Source organism: Myxocyprinus asiaticus, chromosome 46 (genome assembly GCF_019703515.2).
Source record: "Myxocyprinus asiaticus isolate MX2 ecotype Aquarium Trade chromosome 46, UBuf_Myxa_2, whole genome shotgun sequence".
Lineage (NCBI taxonomy): Eukaryota > Metazoa > Chordata > Actinopteri > Cypriniformes > Catostomidae > Myxocyprinus > Myxocyprinus asiaticus.
In genome coordinates, this window is record NC_059389.1 from 24,949,670 (window position 1) to 24,967,276 (window position 17,607).

Here is a 17,607-nt window from a genome sequence, read left to right on the forward strand (position 1 = left end):
GCTCTTCACCAGCAATGGTGAACCTGCAGCAAACCTTTGGCAACAATAGACAATTTGCCGCGAAGCTCATTTGCATGTAAAAATAATCTGTGGCGAATATGCGACAAGTTTGATTTTTGTAATGGATGTACTGTAGTTGAAATGTCTTTCTGTCCATGGTCAGGCCCATTTTTTTTACATTTTTGCAGTTGGTGCTTGATAAGTGTTAATTCTGCACCCTGGCTGTAGCCGTATGCCTGTGCACTGAAGAGTCACTAGAATGCCGGCTTATGATTTTATTCAGTGTGCTGCATGTAATATAAATGGTAACTGAATAATCCTAATGATGAAATGTGTGTTGTCTGCCTCATTGTCAGATGGAGAGAGACCGATGGAGGGAACAGATATCAGTCATAAGAGAGATTCACATTCCTCAGACAAGTATCGCAAAAGTGAAGACACCAGCAACAGTCAAGAGGAGGAGAACACAGTGAGTTGCTTAAAGTTTGCTTGACCAAAAAATCTAAACATCCAACAAATGGGGGATTTTGTTTTCTTTAGATTGACTGGGGCTACACAATCAGAACTGCAATACATTTTTGAACCACAAAAGGCTGTGATTAAAGTAAAAAAAAATAAAACAATATTATATTACAACAATATCATATTCAGGTGGACTCCATGAAAATGAAAAGTGAAGAAAAAGTGGACTTGAGTGGAAAACTTTTAAATTCAGGTACAGTGTGAATTTGATTCTTTAAAACAGAACAAGTGTGGGAAACCCTTAAGGCTAATTTATACATGCTGGGTGATCATTTAGTTTGCCTAAAATTATGATGAAATTACATTGCTGTTCTTCTAAAGGGTTTGCTTCATTATACAACATTTCTCTTTTTTGCGCACATCCCTGAAATTCTTGACCTAGAGTGTTGATGACGGGTTAAAACCAGTCGTGGGTGTGGTTGGACGTGATGTTCTTTATTTACAATCACACTTGCCAGCTTAGAAGTTAGCTGATAGGTTTCTGCAATTAGAGGTAGGTTTTACTGATTAATCTGTGCCAGTAGTTGCTTTTTGGAACTATCTGCAGATAGATGCCACTAGTTTTTTCTTTTTTTATCCCTTTGTGTTCAAGTCAGTTAAAATGACTAGGTTCTGCAGTATAGCAGCAGCCTGTAAAAGTGAAATAAAAACATTCACTGACTAAATCTTTCAACATTGACATTATTCATCCATATTTTTATCCTCACTTAAGTTAATATTTTGTTATTTTGATTAAGATAATCAAGTGTTTTAAATTAAAGCGAGAGCATGCAAAAAAAACTGCGACTATATGGAAACGTCCCCTGTCAGCACATACATCTTGTCCCCAACTTCATATCTCATGAAAAATAATAAACCTTATTCCTCATTAACCTCATCTGGTAAAATATATATATACAGTGGCAAGAAAAAGTACGTGAACCCTTTGAAAAAAAAAAAGGGAGTTGGCAAACCTGGCATCCAATTAATTAAATGAGATTGGAGGTGTGGGTTAGAGCTACTTTGACTTATTAGAAGCACTCAAACATTTTGAGTTTGCTGTTCACAAGACGCATCTGCTGACGTGGACCATGCCTCGCAAAAGATATTTCAGAAGACCTACAATCAAGAACTGTTGCTTTGCATAAAGCTGGAAAGGGTTACAAAGATATCTCAAAGAGCTTAGATATTCATCTGTCCACAGTTACACAGATTGTCTTTAAATGGAGACAATTTAGTACTGTGGCTACTCTCACTAGAAGTGGCCATCCAGCCAAGATGACTCAAAGGGCACACCGTAGAATGCTGAATGAGGTAAAAAAAAGAACCCTAAAGTGACAGCTAAAGATTGAAGGAATAATTGGAACTAGTTCATGAGTTTCTGAAGACATATGAGGTCACTTTATTCCTTGGAATATGAGGACAGACAGTTGGTAATAAAATTTGGTCCATATCAGTTTAAATGATTGATTATCTTTCCACTCATCCAAAAAGTTCCTTTAAAGAGTATTTCCGTCCTCCCACGGTGCAGAGATTCCCAGCTTTTAGCACCTCTCATCTCAAGCACAGAACATGGCATACTATTTCGATCAGACACAAGCTAGTCCAGCTTCTCTTTACATCACATAGGACAGACAAACACCACTCTCAGCATCTGATGAAATCTGTCACACAGACAAGTATGGACAGGTGTTTTGTGGCCATGTCTGTCAGCTTTGCAGCCATTTACAAGTGTCTTCAAGTGTCTTCATAACTTTTGTCCATTGCGCAAGTATTCAGGTGTGGTTTTCTGGGTTCTAAAGGCTCTTGGCTAAAGCCTATTTAAAAAAAAAAAGTTCAAGTCCAACAGTATGTCCTGCCCCATCTTCCTGTTTCAATAGGAAATACTTCAACATTGGAAAAAACATTTTGTTCATCAAGTCATTTTATGGAGTTTTTAATTCAGTGGTTTTAAAGCCATAATGAAGGGATATATCAAGTGGTAAAATGGAGATTGCAGAAGATGATGTGGACAAACAGAGAAGCGTGACAGATGCTGTTCTGGTGGAGTGATTTATGAGTGTGGAGATAAATCTATCATTGCCTGTGCACTGCATACATTACTGCTGTTTAGTTCTGCCTCAGATGAACTGAAACATTTGTCTATATACAAAACTGGGTTTCTTTTCTTTGTCATTAAATAAATATTCCGGGTTCAATACAAGTTAAGCTCAATCGACAGCATTTGTGGCATAATGTTGATAATTTTTTGTGGTTATTTCGACTTGTCCTTTCTAGGTTACAGTGAGGCACTTACAATATGGAAGTGAATGGGGGCCAATCCATAAATGTTAAAATGCACACTCTTTCAAAAGTATAGCCACAAGACAAACAATATCAGAATCAGAATCAGAATGAGCTTTATTGCCAAGTATGCTTACACATACAAGGAATTTGTGTTGGTGACAGGAGCTTCCAGTGTACAACAATACAAAAACAGCAGCAAGACATAGATAATAATAAAAAATAAAAAATAAAAACAAATTATACACATACGTACAGACACACACATACATACATACACACATACACATGGGTAATGCAAATCTAATACAATCTGTTATGTACAGTGTAAATACAAATCTGTTATGTACAGTGCAAATGTTTGTTTTGTTTTTTTCAGAGGAATGAAATGGCAGAAGAGGTTGGATGTGTTGGATAAATATAAGAAAGACTAAACTGTGTATTGCACATAGTTATTGCTCAATGGGGCAATTTAACTGCTCATGAGATGGATAGCCTGAGGGAAAAAACTGTTCCTGTGCCTGATGGTTCTGGTGCTCAGAGATCTGAAGCGTTGGCCAGAAGGCAACAGTTCAAAAAGGTAGTGGGCAGGGTGAGTGGGGTCCAGAGTGATTTTTCCAGCCTTTTTCCTCACTCTGGAAGTGTATAGTTCTTGAAGGGGGGGCAGAGGGCAACCGATATTCCTCTCAGCTGTCCGAACTGTCCTTTGTAGTCTTCTGATGTCTGATTTCGTAGCTGAACCAAACCAGACAGTTATTGAAGTGCAGAGGACAGACTCAATGACTGCTGAGTAGAACTGTATCAGCAGAGCCTGTGGCAGGTTGAATTTCCTCAGCTGGTGAAGGAAGTATGTAATTCATAAGTTGTTTCATGCCACTCCACACTGATGCAGTGTCGTTAGCTGAAAACTTGTTTTTCAGCTTCTCTGAGTATCTTCTTTTAGCCACTCTGATTCCCTTATTCAGTGTGTTCCTGGCCTGATTGTACAAGACTTTATCCCCAACTCTGTAAGCATCCTCTTTGGCCTGACGAAGCTGCCTGAGTTCTGCTGTAAACCATGGTTTGTCGTTGTTAAATGTTAAATAAGTCCTAGTAGGAATGCACATATCCTCACAGAAACTGATATATGATGTAACAGTATCTGTGAGCTCATCCAGATTGGTGTCTACAGCCTCAAAATCACTCCAATCAGTGCAGTCAAACAGACTTGTAGTTCCAGCTCTGCTTCGTTGGTCCATCTCTTTACAGTCCTTAATACAGGCATAGCAGATTTTAATTTCTGTCTGTAAGTTGGAAGAAGGTGAACCAGACAGTGATCAGATAGTCCCAAAGCTGCTCTAGGAACAGAGCGATATGCATCCTTTATTGTTGTGTAGCAGTGATCCAGTATATTTCTGTCTCTGGTTGGGCATCTAATGTGCTGTTTGTATTTGGGCAGTTCACGTGTGAGGTTTGCTTGTTAAAATCCCCAAGAATAATAATAACTGAGTCTGGGTGTTGTTGTACTGTGTCTGTAATTTGATCAGCCAGCTGTTGCAGCGCGGCATTCTAACACGCATTTGGCGCGATATAAACACTCACCAGAATAAATGAGGAAAACTCCCGCGGCGAGTAGAAAGGCTTACAGTTAATAAAGAGTGCTTCCAAATTAGGACAGCACATCTTCTTTAACGTTGTTACATCTGTACACCAACATTCATTGATGTAAAAGCATGTTCCACCGCCTCTCGTTTTCCCCGTTAACTCCGCAATGTGATCTGCTCTGAACAGCTGAAAGCCCGGCAGATGTAACGCGCTGTCCGGAATGGCTTCACTCAGCCAGGTTTCTGTGAAGCACAAGGCAGCAGAGTTTGAAAAGTCCTTGTTTGTGTGGGTGAGGAGATGTAGTTCATCCGTTTTGTTAGGGAGAGAGTGGAGATTCGCTGTAAATATGTGTGTTAACATGATTTTAGTGTGATAAAATCACTTACTTAGCTTTTCTGTATAAAGATATATCCAATTTAACAACTTCGATGAAATGACTACAAACCGCTGTAAACACTAAAATGATGGTAAAAACGACAATTTATACAACTTTACAGCTCAAATAAGTCACGTTTTAATTGAAGAATTAATGTAAGTGCTCTTATAAAATGATGAGCTTCACATTTCTGCCTTTAAACCCTCCAAAAATTGGCCCCCATTCACTTCCATTGTAAGTGCCTTACTGTAACCACTGTAAAATTGAAGGAACATCACCTTCAGCTCAACCTGGCAAGACAGAACCCCTCGTGATCCCAGCCAATCCATCTGTTGACCTCAAACTCATTTATCTTGGTTTAATTACACTAACACCAACCAGGACCGTTCGGAACCTTGGAGTGGTGGTAGATGACCAACTTAACTTCACTGCCCACATCTCATCAACCGCCCGGTCTTGCAGGTTTGCACTTCATAACATTCTGTCTGAATATGCTGTCTGAATATGCTGCACAGCTCCTGGTCCAAGCTCTGATCATCTCAAGACTGGACTACTGTAATGCTCTGTTGGCCGGCCTCACAGCTACAGTAGCATGATTAAGCCACTGCAGATTATCGAGAAGGCAACAGCGCATCTGATCTTCAATCAGCCAAAGAGCTCTCACATATCCCCATTCTTGATTTCACTCCACTGGTTAGCTGTAGCTGCCCGCATCAGATTCAAGGCTTTGACTCTGGCCTTTAGGATAGCCTGTGGAACAGTACCCTCTTACTTCAATTCACTCCTCCAGGTCTATGTCCCAACTCGCTCTCTGTGGTCAGTGAACGAGCGGCACCTGGTGGTCCCGTCACATAGAGGCACAAAGTCTGTTTTAGGATCAATAATTTTCTCTGTTCCTCTGTAGTGGAATGAGCTTCCAACCTCCACACGATCTGCTGAAACCATCTCATCATTCAAGAACCAGCTAAGAACACATCTCTTTAGAGAGCACTTAACCAATCCACACTAAATGCACTTAATATTTAACAATATTTAAAAAAGGGTCTAGTATGTCTCTTTCTTCTATGCTAGCTTCTATACTACTCCAGCCACATTGAGAAATTGGCAGTGTGATACTGCAGATATTGTTGACATTTGTACAACAAATTGTTTGCTATGCTTCTCATTTGTAAATCGCTTTGGATTAAATGAATAAATTTACTGTAAATGTAAACATTGATTTTTTGCTTTTTTTTTTTTTTTTTTAGAAAAGGAGGGATGAGCCGGAATTAACCTAGTTTTTTTTGGTAATGAACATTATGCCACAAATTATGTCGATTGAGCTTAACTTGTATTGAACCCTGAATATTCCTATAAAAAAGTTTAAAAATAATAAAGGATTATGGTCAAAAGTTTGCAAAGTCCTTGTTTAGTAACAAAATCATCTCCATGCACCCTTCAGTTATTATTATTTTATTATGTTAATATAGGTGTGCAAAGTTCATTGACTTTTACAACTTCTTAAAATTTTCTTAATGTTAGAAAATTGTCTTACAAAGTAAAGATGCATACATTTTATTGAATTATACTGTATATTTAAATTATACACATTGTAATTCTATATTATATAATATTTATTATATATTTAATGTAACAACCAGTTCTGATTTCTTTAAAAAAAAATAGCTTATTAAAAGCAGGAATATATGACATATTTAATGTAATTAACATAATTAATTTAATTAACATTAAGTCCTTTTAAAACATTAAAAACAAAAATAAGATTGTATGTATGCAACTGTGTACATTTTATTTAATTTAGGTTTTTGTTGGTTAAGTGCTGTAGGCTATATACTAGAGTATAGTCAGGTGACTGGTTTCCATGGTAACACTGAATACTCAGTATGCTTCCGGGATTCATTTCCAAGCTTACACTAGTAATATGGACAAAGGACAGGTGTGTGTGTTAGTGTGAGATAGGAGTCTGAAGGATCTACTGGTGCACTGTGGGGTCTCTGAACATTATATACTAGGGATGTCATAAAATATTGATATATTGATTATTGATCATCACGTTATTTTATCGATATATTTTTGAGGCATCGATATATTCAAATTAGCTGATATTTAAATTAGAAGCCCATTTGGTGTGCTTTCCAATTCACTCAGTTGGCCTCTGTTTAACAGTCTGCCATAATAGCACTGGGAGAACACAAGAGGATGATATACAATTTACTGAATCCAGTCGGGGTCATGATCACACACACACACACACACACACACACACACACACAGGACGAGCTGAAGCGGCACAGATGGCAGTCCAAAGTTACAAAAGTTTTTCTACTTCTTCAAGAATCAAAGTGACGTTGATGAGTTTGCAGATTAGAAACTGGTGTAGCTGTGCAATGTTTATTATGCAATTTCTCTGTATGTAGCCATGAATAGGTCTTTCATTCAAGCTGTCAAACCACAAAAAGACATACTTGTTACTAAAAATACACTGTGTAGGCTCTATGAAAGATACTTATACACAATATATCATCCAGTTATACTAGAGTAAATAATCTTTGTCCTTTAATAAAGATTTGGGTTGAATTTAATAGAAAACTATGCGACTTGCGCTCCATGGCTCTTCAGAATGTTGACGCTGAACGTTGGCGGAGTGTGCGTATATTATAGAAAATAAATAATTGTTTTTAATTTTATAACATGTCATATCATCCACCAGACCTGTCTGGTGTGCGACCCCCTTTAATTTACCCTGCCGCTCACAGTTTACCAAAGTTGTGTTGAGAAATATGTTGAAGAGACAAAGACTATTGTGCAACCAGCAGCCCTATTTATATCTGAAAATAAATCCTGATATATATCGATAATCATCTGGAAAATCTTCTGATTATTGATGCGTGAAAAAGGCATCGATCCCAAGCCTATTATATGCATCTCTCTAATACATCATTAGACACACCAGTTATTTGTTTTCATGTGTGTGAAACACACAGTCCAGCAAAATTCTTCAAGTCATACCGACTGTGTGCTGACAGACTGTCTAAAAGTCTGTGATATCTAAAAGTGACAGATGAGTGTAAAGTATCTCAGACATGTGGCCTCTATTCCAAACCGCTCTTGAGTAAGATCTAGATTTGAATTTCCTGAAAGAAATACCAGTGATTGCAAGGCAGCAAAAGAATAGTGATAAAGTTTTAGGCAAGTTTAGGTTTTATGCTTTGCTTCTGTGTAAAAGAAAAATCAAAGCGCTTTGCTATTGCCCTGTCTGTTGGCTGTGCAACATGTTGAACGCAAACCCATCTAAATAAATGTGACCACGGATGAAAGGAAGACCAATCACAACTCGGTATGCAAATAGATGTTAGAAAGAAGGCAAATCGCAATGAAGTGCTAATATTACAGTTGCTGACGGTTACGTTTTAAAAGCTAAATATTCTATCAATGTAAGACAATAGTAGAATTTCCAATTTCAAAAGTTAAAGTTTAAATAGTGGCTATATGTTAAGTGATCTGAGCAGAAATTATTGCAAAAATTTGTTGAGAAGAAAAAACATTTGAGGAATATCAATACAATGCTGCCTTTCAGGCTCTGTAATAAGAGAGAAACTGCACTCTTTATAGTAATCTAAGAAGTGGTTCACAGGCTTGCCTGAGAGTTAATTAACTGCTTAGAAGCATAGACATTTGTGTGTACATTTTCACAATTCTGTTTCCTTTTCAAAGGCTTGTCATCTTTCGGAGTGCTCTGACAAAATGTTGAAAGGAATAGTTCACCCAAAATTGGAGATTCTGTCATTTACTCAACCTTGGTACACTTAATGTATTATAGTACAGGTCATGGCACACTTTTCACCTTCCTCTTCCTAAAGAATGGGACTCCATGAGTTGATGTGGCAGCACTGTAATGTTGGGGAGTCGGGTGGGGGTCAGACAGCAACGACTGTATCATCCATATTAATTACCCTGAGGACCTCGTTCAGGTGAGAACTGGTACCTAAGCTCAGTGTTTCCGTCAATGACCTCCGGTTAAAGGACAGAAGCACCGCCACCCAGAAGTTCTGAAGAGCTTCTCACTTTCCCAAGCACTTAAGACCGCTTATATACCACAACAGCCAGTAGAACAACAAAACTCTCGACCATCTTAAGAGATTTGCTGTCTCCAAGCAAATCGATAGTAATTCCACTCAGTCTGCAGCCACCCCTTATCTTATAATTGCCTGCAAATATATGCAGCTGTTAATGGCTCATTATGCCATTTCTGGGACCCTGTAGGAGTAACAGTCCCACTTAGATGCTAACGCCATTGATTGTTAAATGTCTACCATAGCCAGACTTGGTGGCATAGGATGGTCACTGGGTTCAGAAGCCATTCCTACAGGATTAATGGCTGCAGAGGGTGTGTGGATGCAGGGAGGAAAGAGTAAGGATTTCTGAGATAAAGAGAGAGAGAAAAAAAAGGCTTGGGGACATGAGGTTATGAACTCAGAGATGCCCTCTAGGCTGTTCGAGGAAAGATGTGGACATTCATGGTGGAAGAATAATTGGCTTAGGGCAGAGATTAGATAGAGAACCTTTCTCTAAGGTGTCTGTTTGGTTGTACTTATGGAAGAACTTGTAATTAAACAAGTTGACATTCAAAGTGCAAAGTACACTAATTGCAGGGATAGTACCCCTAGAGCAATTCGAGATAACTTGATTGGGGCACAGCAGTGATGGAATAAACCACCAGGTTCTGGATGAGCCTTTCTTGGGACTTAACCTACAACTTTTGACTTGGCTGCCCAGATCCTTAACAGTTAGACTAATACTAGGAATTGATAGATTTGGGGCAGGTCAGGATCAGAGAAGTAGACTGGAACACCTCACTCCATTATTCTCTTTTCAAGAGGTCATTTATTCTTAAGATTCACATAGTTTGCCTGTAAGCGATCTAGATTTATTCTATAAAGAATTGGGACTGTATAATCTTGTATTTGTTGTTGTTTAAATAAGGATGTCTTATTATTTTTCATAACTTGGTTACCAGACTGATCTCACTGTGAATTTGGTGACAGTAGGTCGAAACTTTTGCTGATGAAATTAGTTTATGCCAGAGCCCATCTGAAGGGGGAGCCTACAAGGTTAGCATAGAATAGCATAACACAGCGGTCCCACAGACATTCTATGGGCAGAACACTGGCGAGGAGACAAGAGGCCATTCTTTTTGAATGAATGTCTATGGAGGAGATGTTTGGTGTGCTGAATAAACTGCTTTTGTGAGGAAACAGTTCATCACTTAATGAATTGACCGCTTGTCCGGTAATCGTCAACATGTTTTACACTAAACAATCCTTTTGGAGTGAATTATGTGTGGAATTTACTACGTTAAAATTGCTGTTTTATAAGAGAAGTCACAGACGATTTTTTGAGGGATAGGTTTTAGTTTATGGCTCTCCCCATTCATTTGTATGGTATCCACAAACGGTGACTTGCTGTCGTAACACGTTAGCTGACCATTACTCTTTCTCCTATGGTAAAAATGCAGAGGTTGTTATCTCAGTATAAAATATCTCTATTTATTATTACTGAAATTCTAATCACTGCCCCCAGTGGCTAAAGTTGGAACTGCTAGCTAGAAATGTGTTCACTCTTCAATTGATGCAAAAATGTCTGATAGAGGAAAGTGCTTGTCAGTAATTCAGCAGCATGGGGTTTATTTTGGGGTACATTAACTTTTGAAAGCAACATTTCCGTGTGAATTTTTATGTCGTAAATACATATGAGGTTAATGGATTAGCCCATCCACAATGGAAACTTTCTTTCAACTGTGCATTACAGTTAAACATTAATTCTTGTGTACTGTGCTACTCAAGTACATATAACAGATGCAACAGTTGCACTGGCTGGTTAGAACGGGCCAGTTAGCTCCTGCTGGTAGACTTTAAATAAGACAATTGCTTTACATGGAAGCTGGTTTTCAGGGCTCAACAGATTTTAATTATTTTGGTACCATTACACCCAATCGAAGCTTTGTGAAATAGGTATTTCAGACCTTACTCTTAATCTGAAACTGCTTTTATTTCCATAAAAATAAGGCTCTTCGACCTTGCCGATACTTTACAGGCAGCAGTGCTGGCCTGTCAAGCCATTTGTCAACCTGGCAGTGACTGATATTTCCAACTCCTGGTTGGCCAATAAATAAACTTATGCTTTTAGGTTGCCCTTTGCTGTAAGCACACAGTCTTCCTCAAGCACACGGCTGTAAAAGTAGCCAGTCGATCACCGTCAGTGACGGGTAAAGCCGGCCAGGCACGCAATATATTTGTGGCCAACATAGATGGTGTGTTAAATCAATATCTAAGCCAGCCTGCTGGGAGGTCAATAAAGCCCATACAGGGCCAAAAGACACCTCTTAATGAGCTTTACATACAGATAGATCAGACTAATTGCCTAATTTGTATTTTTTTTACAAAAAAATTGCTGCAGGCAAAAGGACAACTAGGTCATGGTATGTCGATTGGCTTTGTTTAAATGTTTAAACTGTGGGATAACACGGTCACATACCAAAAATACATACTATCCAAAAACGTTAAAAAAAATACAATAAATAATGTCCACTCCAAGTGTCCACTCCTTTCTGATGTTTAGTTCTCACCCTTATATCTCCATCTTATTTTCACATAAACAAATATTCGCCTAAGCTAGTTAGCTAATTAGTTGCAAAGAACAATTTTGGGTTGACTTTGAGCCGAACAAGGCTTAATGCAAATGTTGTACCAAGGCAATATATGTCTAAATTTTGGACACAATGTCCGGTGAATATATTAACACGATGCATCAGCAACCCCTTTAGTTGATCCTACAAGTGTACAGTGTGATGCCATGCCAATGAAAACAGCGATTCGCTGCCATAGAGGTTTAAACTTCCTCCTCCTAATCCACGACTACAGTGTTGTATCCCGCACACTGGCAAAATCAGCCTGTGTTATTCCAGTTTTGCATGCCCACAGTGAGAAGACACTATTTCTATGACAGCTGTTTTTATTTTTTATTGAAAAGCAGCTAAAATTAACAAATGTTTATCATTCATTTGACTTGATTGTGTCATTAGTCCTTATCACATTATTATGCAAAGTCCATCGCGTTTACAGCGCAAAATAACACAAACGTTTTTTTCTGCAAACTTTATCGTTCCTGGACACGTTGACCGGCATCAAAATTTCTTAGCAGAAACTCTGATATACAGTATACAGCACTGGAAAAAATTAAGAGACCACTGCAAAATTGTGTTTGAGTAAAATGAACATTTTTGTTTTATTCTATAAAGTAATGACAACATTTCTCCCAAATTCCAAAGAACAATATTGTTATTTAGAGCATTTATTTGCAGAAAATGACAACTGTTCAAAATATCAAAAAAGATGCAGTGTTTTCAGACCACGAAAAATGAAAAGAAAACAAGTTCATATTCATTTTTAATCAACACAATACTAATGTTTTAACTTAGGAAGAGTTCAGAAATCAATATGTGGTTGAATAACCCATATTTTCAATCACAGCTTTCATGCGTCTTGGCATGCTCTGTACCTTTCACATTGCTGTTTGGTGACTTTATGCCACTCCTGGAACAAAAATTCAAGCACAGATCCTCCACCTGGTCGTCTAATGGTTAGACAGAAACCTGGAGAGGACTTTAAGCCACAGTGTTTTGCACCCACTGTGAAATTTGCGGGAGGATCGGTGTGCTTCAGCAAGACTGGAATCGGGCAGATTTGTCTTTGTGAAGGACGCGTGACTCAAGCCACGTACAAGGTTATCCTGGAAGAAAATTTGCTTCCTTCTGCTCTGACAATTTTCCCCAACTCTGAGGATTGGTTTTTCCAGCAGGACAATGCTCCATGCCACACAGCCTAGTCAATCAAGGTGTGGATGGAGGACCACTGGATTAAGACCCTGTCATGGCCAGACCAAACTCCAGACCTGAACCCAATTGAAAACCTCTGGAATGTTATCAAGAGGAAGATGGATGGCCACAGGCCATCAAACAAAGCCGAGCTGCTTAAATTTTCATGCCAGGAGTGGCATAAAGTCACCCAACAGCACTGTGGAAGACTGGTAGAGAGCATGCCAAAACGCATAAAAGCTGTGATCGAAAATCAGGGTTATTTCACCAAATATTGATTTCTGAACTCTTCCTAAATTAAAACATTAGTATTGTGTTGTTTAAAATGAATATGAACTTGTTTTCTTTGTATTATTCAAGGTCTGAAAACAGTGCATCTTTTGTGTTATTTTGACCAGTTGTCATTTTCTGCAAATAAATGCTCTAAATGACAATATTTTTATTTGGGAAAAATGTTGTCAGTACTTTATAGAATATACCTATAAATAGCAAATCCAGAGAAACTGATCATTTTGCAGTGGCCTCTTATTTTTCCCAGAGCTGTATAAACAATATACACTCACTGAACACTTTATTAGGAACACTATGTTCCTAATAAATTGCCCAACATGGTCTTCTGCTGTTGTAACCCATTCGCCTCAAGGTTCGACGTGTTGTGCATTCAGAGATGCTATTCTGCTCACTACAATTGTACAGAGTGGTTGTCTGAGTTACCATAGCCTTTTTGTCAGCTCGAACCAGTCTGACCATTCTCCATTTACCTCTCTCATCAACAAGGTGTTTCTGTCTGCAGAATTGCTGCTCACTGGATGTTTTTGGCACCATTCTGAGTAAACTCTAGAGAGTTGTGCATAAAAATACCAGGAGATCAACAGTTACAGAAATACTCAAACCAGCCCATCTGGCACCAACAATCAAGCCACGATCAAAATCACTGAGATCACATTTTTTCACCATTCTGATGGTTAATGTGAACATTAACTGAAGCTCCTGACCCATATCTGCATTGCACTGCTGCCACACGATTGGCTGATTAGATAATTGCATGAATAAGTAGGTGTGCAGCTTTTCCTAATGAAATGTAAATGAATATACAGTACTGTGCAAAAGTATTAGGCACATATGATGTTTCACAAAAACATTTGTCTTAAGATGGTTATTTATGGCTTCAGCTTTAGTGTGTCAATAGGAAATATGAATTTCTCCCAAACATTCCATTTGCAAATAGAAAAGTTTAGAATAGAAGAACAAGGAGCCCTGCAACAGATGACATTGCTCCCACAGAGCCCCCTACTGAACATCGTGTCAGTCTGAGATTACATGAAGAGACAGACACAATTGAGACAGCCGAAATAGATAGAAGAACTGTGGCGAATTTTCCAAGAAGCTTGGTACATCCTATCTGCCAACAACCAAGAAAAACTGGATCCAGGTGTACTTAGGAGAATTGGGGCTGTTTTAAAGGCAAAAGTGACCACACCAAATATTGATTTAGCTTTTTATATGCTTACTGGAATTTGTATGATATTAATTGATAAATGAAAACTATTTATGGCATTATTTGTGAAGACATCCTCACTATGCAACATTTTTTCCCAAGTGCCTAAAACTTTTGCACAGTACTATATATATATATATATATGGTTTACACACTAGTACTGTAGTGAAACATCTATTTCAGAGCTTGATGCAATCTTGTTTATACACAAACACACATGCCACAGGGCAGCAAAAGATTTTCTGGATGACGTTGTTTTTAACTTGTAGATCTAGGAGCCATTGATTAATTCTAGAGAAACAAAGAATAAAGTGCCTCAGTCTGCTTTGAGAGTTAAAAGAGAACTAAAAGTGTTACAGTAAGCCAATGACTTAATGATTAATTCTGCCACTCTAAAAATATTTCTGCTTCTCAGTCCCCTTGATCTCTTTATCCTATCCATTATACTGAAGTCTCCAGAAAAAATATACCAGTAAGATTGAGGAATTGGATGAAGCCTCTGGCTCTGATTGGTCCAAGGTTATTTCAAAGGTCACTGGAGGCACAGTTCAGCTCCTCATGATTCAGACTTCTGCTTTACTCTATGCTCCGTAAACCCTGCAGCTAATAGGGTAAGCCCAGTCTAGGGCACGAAAGCACAAAGGAGGTCTATGATACCTGGAGAAAGCTTTCTGTGTACATTCACATTCATCTTAATGGTAGTTGCTCAGCTGCCGTAGAATTGCCAGGAAGTACGCATTTTTAAATGTGCCATCTTTGCTCATAGGCACTTAGTTCTGGGCACGCATGTTTCTGAGCCAGTCACCTGAGCCATAATTTCCATGTGACTAATCACTTTAGAGATACAGGTAAATGACGTTGTGACAATGCTGGTTGGTAGATGGCACCACAAGAACATTGACTATCCTCAGCTGTGATGTCAAAGGCAGAAGACACAGGGAAATAGTACATTTCATGCTTTTAAGAGCCCTCCAAAAAATCTACCAGCAGGAGCTAACTAGACCAGGGTAAACAGCCAAACCCTTTACCTTTGGTCAGTACAGATCTTTCAGGAGATGCAAAGGTTCCTGGGGAACGGTGTTGGGCCCTGGAGTCAGAATGTGCTCTGAATGAAAAGCTCCTTGGCTTCCAGGCACATATGAGAACTCTGTTCCTGCTGTAAATCATTGCCAGAATAAGGATTGGATGGAGGGGCTGAAACCAATTTACTTCAGGGCCCTGGGGGGTGTATCCTCATGGGGGTTTTCTTCTGTAAAGAGGCTCTAAGGCTCAGCAGGAGCACAAGGTTGGTGATTAAGACTGAAACTCTGGTGATGGCTTTCTCAGAGAAGTCTGAAGACTGTTTTAAGAGCTTGTTTTGAGCTGATGCGCCATAACTCAAACAGTCAGGATGGTTTAATCTTTAACTACCAAGCACTGTATGTGCTGTAGTTGTAGCTATGTGGCTTTATGTGTGGCACTTTTTAAAATATTTGTTAATTTTGGGGCTTTTCGATTTTTATTAAAGTGTAAAGTCCCTTACCAAAATTTACAGTGACAACCAAAGTTTCTGCCAAAAGTTTCATAGTTACTACTATTCATTTTGTCTATTCGAGGGGTCCATCAGCACAAATTTTTTAATTGTTAGTCTACAAAATGTCCATACCTGCAGACAGACAAATTGATGTCTGATGAATTGGACTGCAGCGTATAGCCAAAAAAGACAGTGAAACGAATTGCAAAATAAAAATTTTGGTCCTAATTTTTTGTATAGTTGTTACGGATTTTCAATTGGTATAAAATGTTTAGAAGTTGGAAAAAACACTGATGTCACATCTGAGGAATCAAGACCTTCTGTTTCCATTCCTAGTTACTACAGTTATTTTGTAAAATGTTTTGTTATTTTGTGTTGTTCACATTTCTTCTTTTTTTGTCAGTGGTGGCTGATAACAAAATACCATGGTTTTATTCCAGTAACAATGAGCAATCAACCAAAAGGGTTTTTCAGTGGCCGATAACAATGCTGAAATCTTGATAACAGGGTGGCCAATAGCTGATATAATGCCAATATATATATATATATATATATATTTATTTATTTATTTTAGTGCTGTCAGTCCATTCAAATTTTAATCGCGATTAATCACACAATTTATTGTAGTTAATCGCGTTTAATCGCAGATTTTGAAAGTGCTGAAATTTGACACTATATATATATTTCTTTTCCTGTCAAAATGCATTTATTTCCATCTTATGAAAGAAAACAAAACAATATGTAACAATATAGTGCTTTTTTAACATTTTCCAAACAAAGTCTTCCACAGTGTAAAGATAGAAATGTACAAAAATAGCACCAATTCAAGTAACATTAAACGTTTCCCAAAGTCTAAGTGGGAGGTTGACAGATTGAAAGAACTATTCCCCCCATATAATGCATTTTCATTGCAATAGGCATTAAATCTCTTAAACTCTCATCCTCAACAATATTAATCTGCCAGTAGACAGTGGCTATCAGTTTTGTTACAGCAATCATGAAGCCACATTCATGATTCACATCAGTGCTTCAACGCCAGTGTCAAGCGCTGCTTTGAACTCCACATGAAAAGCGCTTGCAGACAAAAACGTCTCATTCTGTATTTTGGTGATAGTTAAAACTTTACACGTTCTGTGGTAATTAAAATGCACCGTAGATAGGCTGAAAAATACTTGATTTCTATCACAAGTCCCATCTGTGCTGGTTGTGTACATCAAATAGTGTTAAGAGGTCCTTTCTCCATCATTTTATCACTGACAGGGAAGCACTGTCAGAGATTCTTTTATTTACAGAGATAACGGCTCTATCATAGGAGAGAGGATATCAACGGTCAACTAGCGTGTTAAGACAGTTCCACCCGCATTATGCTATTTTATGCTTAGATTGTAGGCTCTCCTTGGTAGAAGGTGTGTCTGCATACACAAATTGCTGAAATTAAATTAAAACTTATTTTACGTAATATAATAAAAAAATTAAAAAATAAACAGAAAATGTGCATCGTCTATTGAAAAATGTATCAGTAGATTTTGTAAATGACACTAGGGGAACTACAGTTCTGTTAATTACAGTTCTTGTTACACTGGATTGTTGCTGATGCATCATTTAGCTTATCCAGAAATAAAATAAGTGCAGAATTGTATACTTTTTAATTTTCAGCTTCTGGGCAGAATTCATATACAGATGTGGGAAGATGAAAGGAGTCGTAAAAAACTAAAAAAAGTGAAGGATTTTACTTTTTTTCTGGTAGTCTTAGTTGTTTGAAGTACCAGAAAGAGAAGCATTGACATGAGATTTGGCAGCCTAGCAACATAGAGGCCTTCGGTGTGATGAATAATTGATGCGAATCTCAGTTTAAGCGTTTATTTTTTTTCTCTCAGTTTGTCTGCTCTGTCGTAGGATAAATTTTTAAGGTCTGGTTTTTCTTTCGTTCCTATGGGACTGCTACATGCATTTATGTTTTTCATCTTACATTTTAAAGA

General features: G+C 38.1%; 1 protein-coding gene across 1 annotated transcript in view; it reads left to right on the forward strand.

Annotated features, from left to right (window-relative positions):
* LOC127435661 (N-acetyl-beta-glucosaminyl-glycoprotein 4-beta-N-acetylgalactosaminyltransferase 1-like) overlaps positions 1–17,607 on the forward strand; it is a 217,485-nt gene that overhangs the window by 58,940 nt on the left and 140,938 nt on the right. Inside the window, exon 2 of the mRNA XM_051689294.1 lies at positions 357–469. Within this exon, the coding sequence (XP_051545254.1) occupies positions 357–469 (113 nt within the window). The remainder of the gene's footprint in view (positions 1–356; positions 470–17,607) is intronic.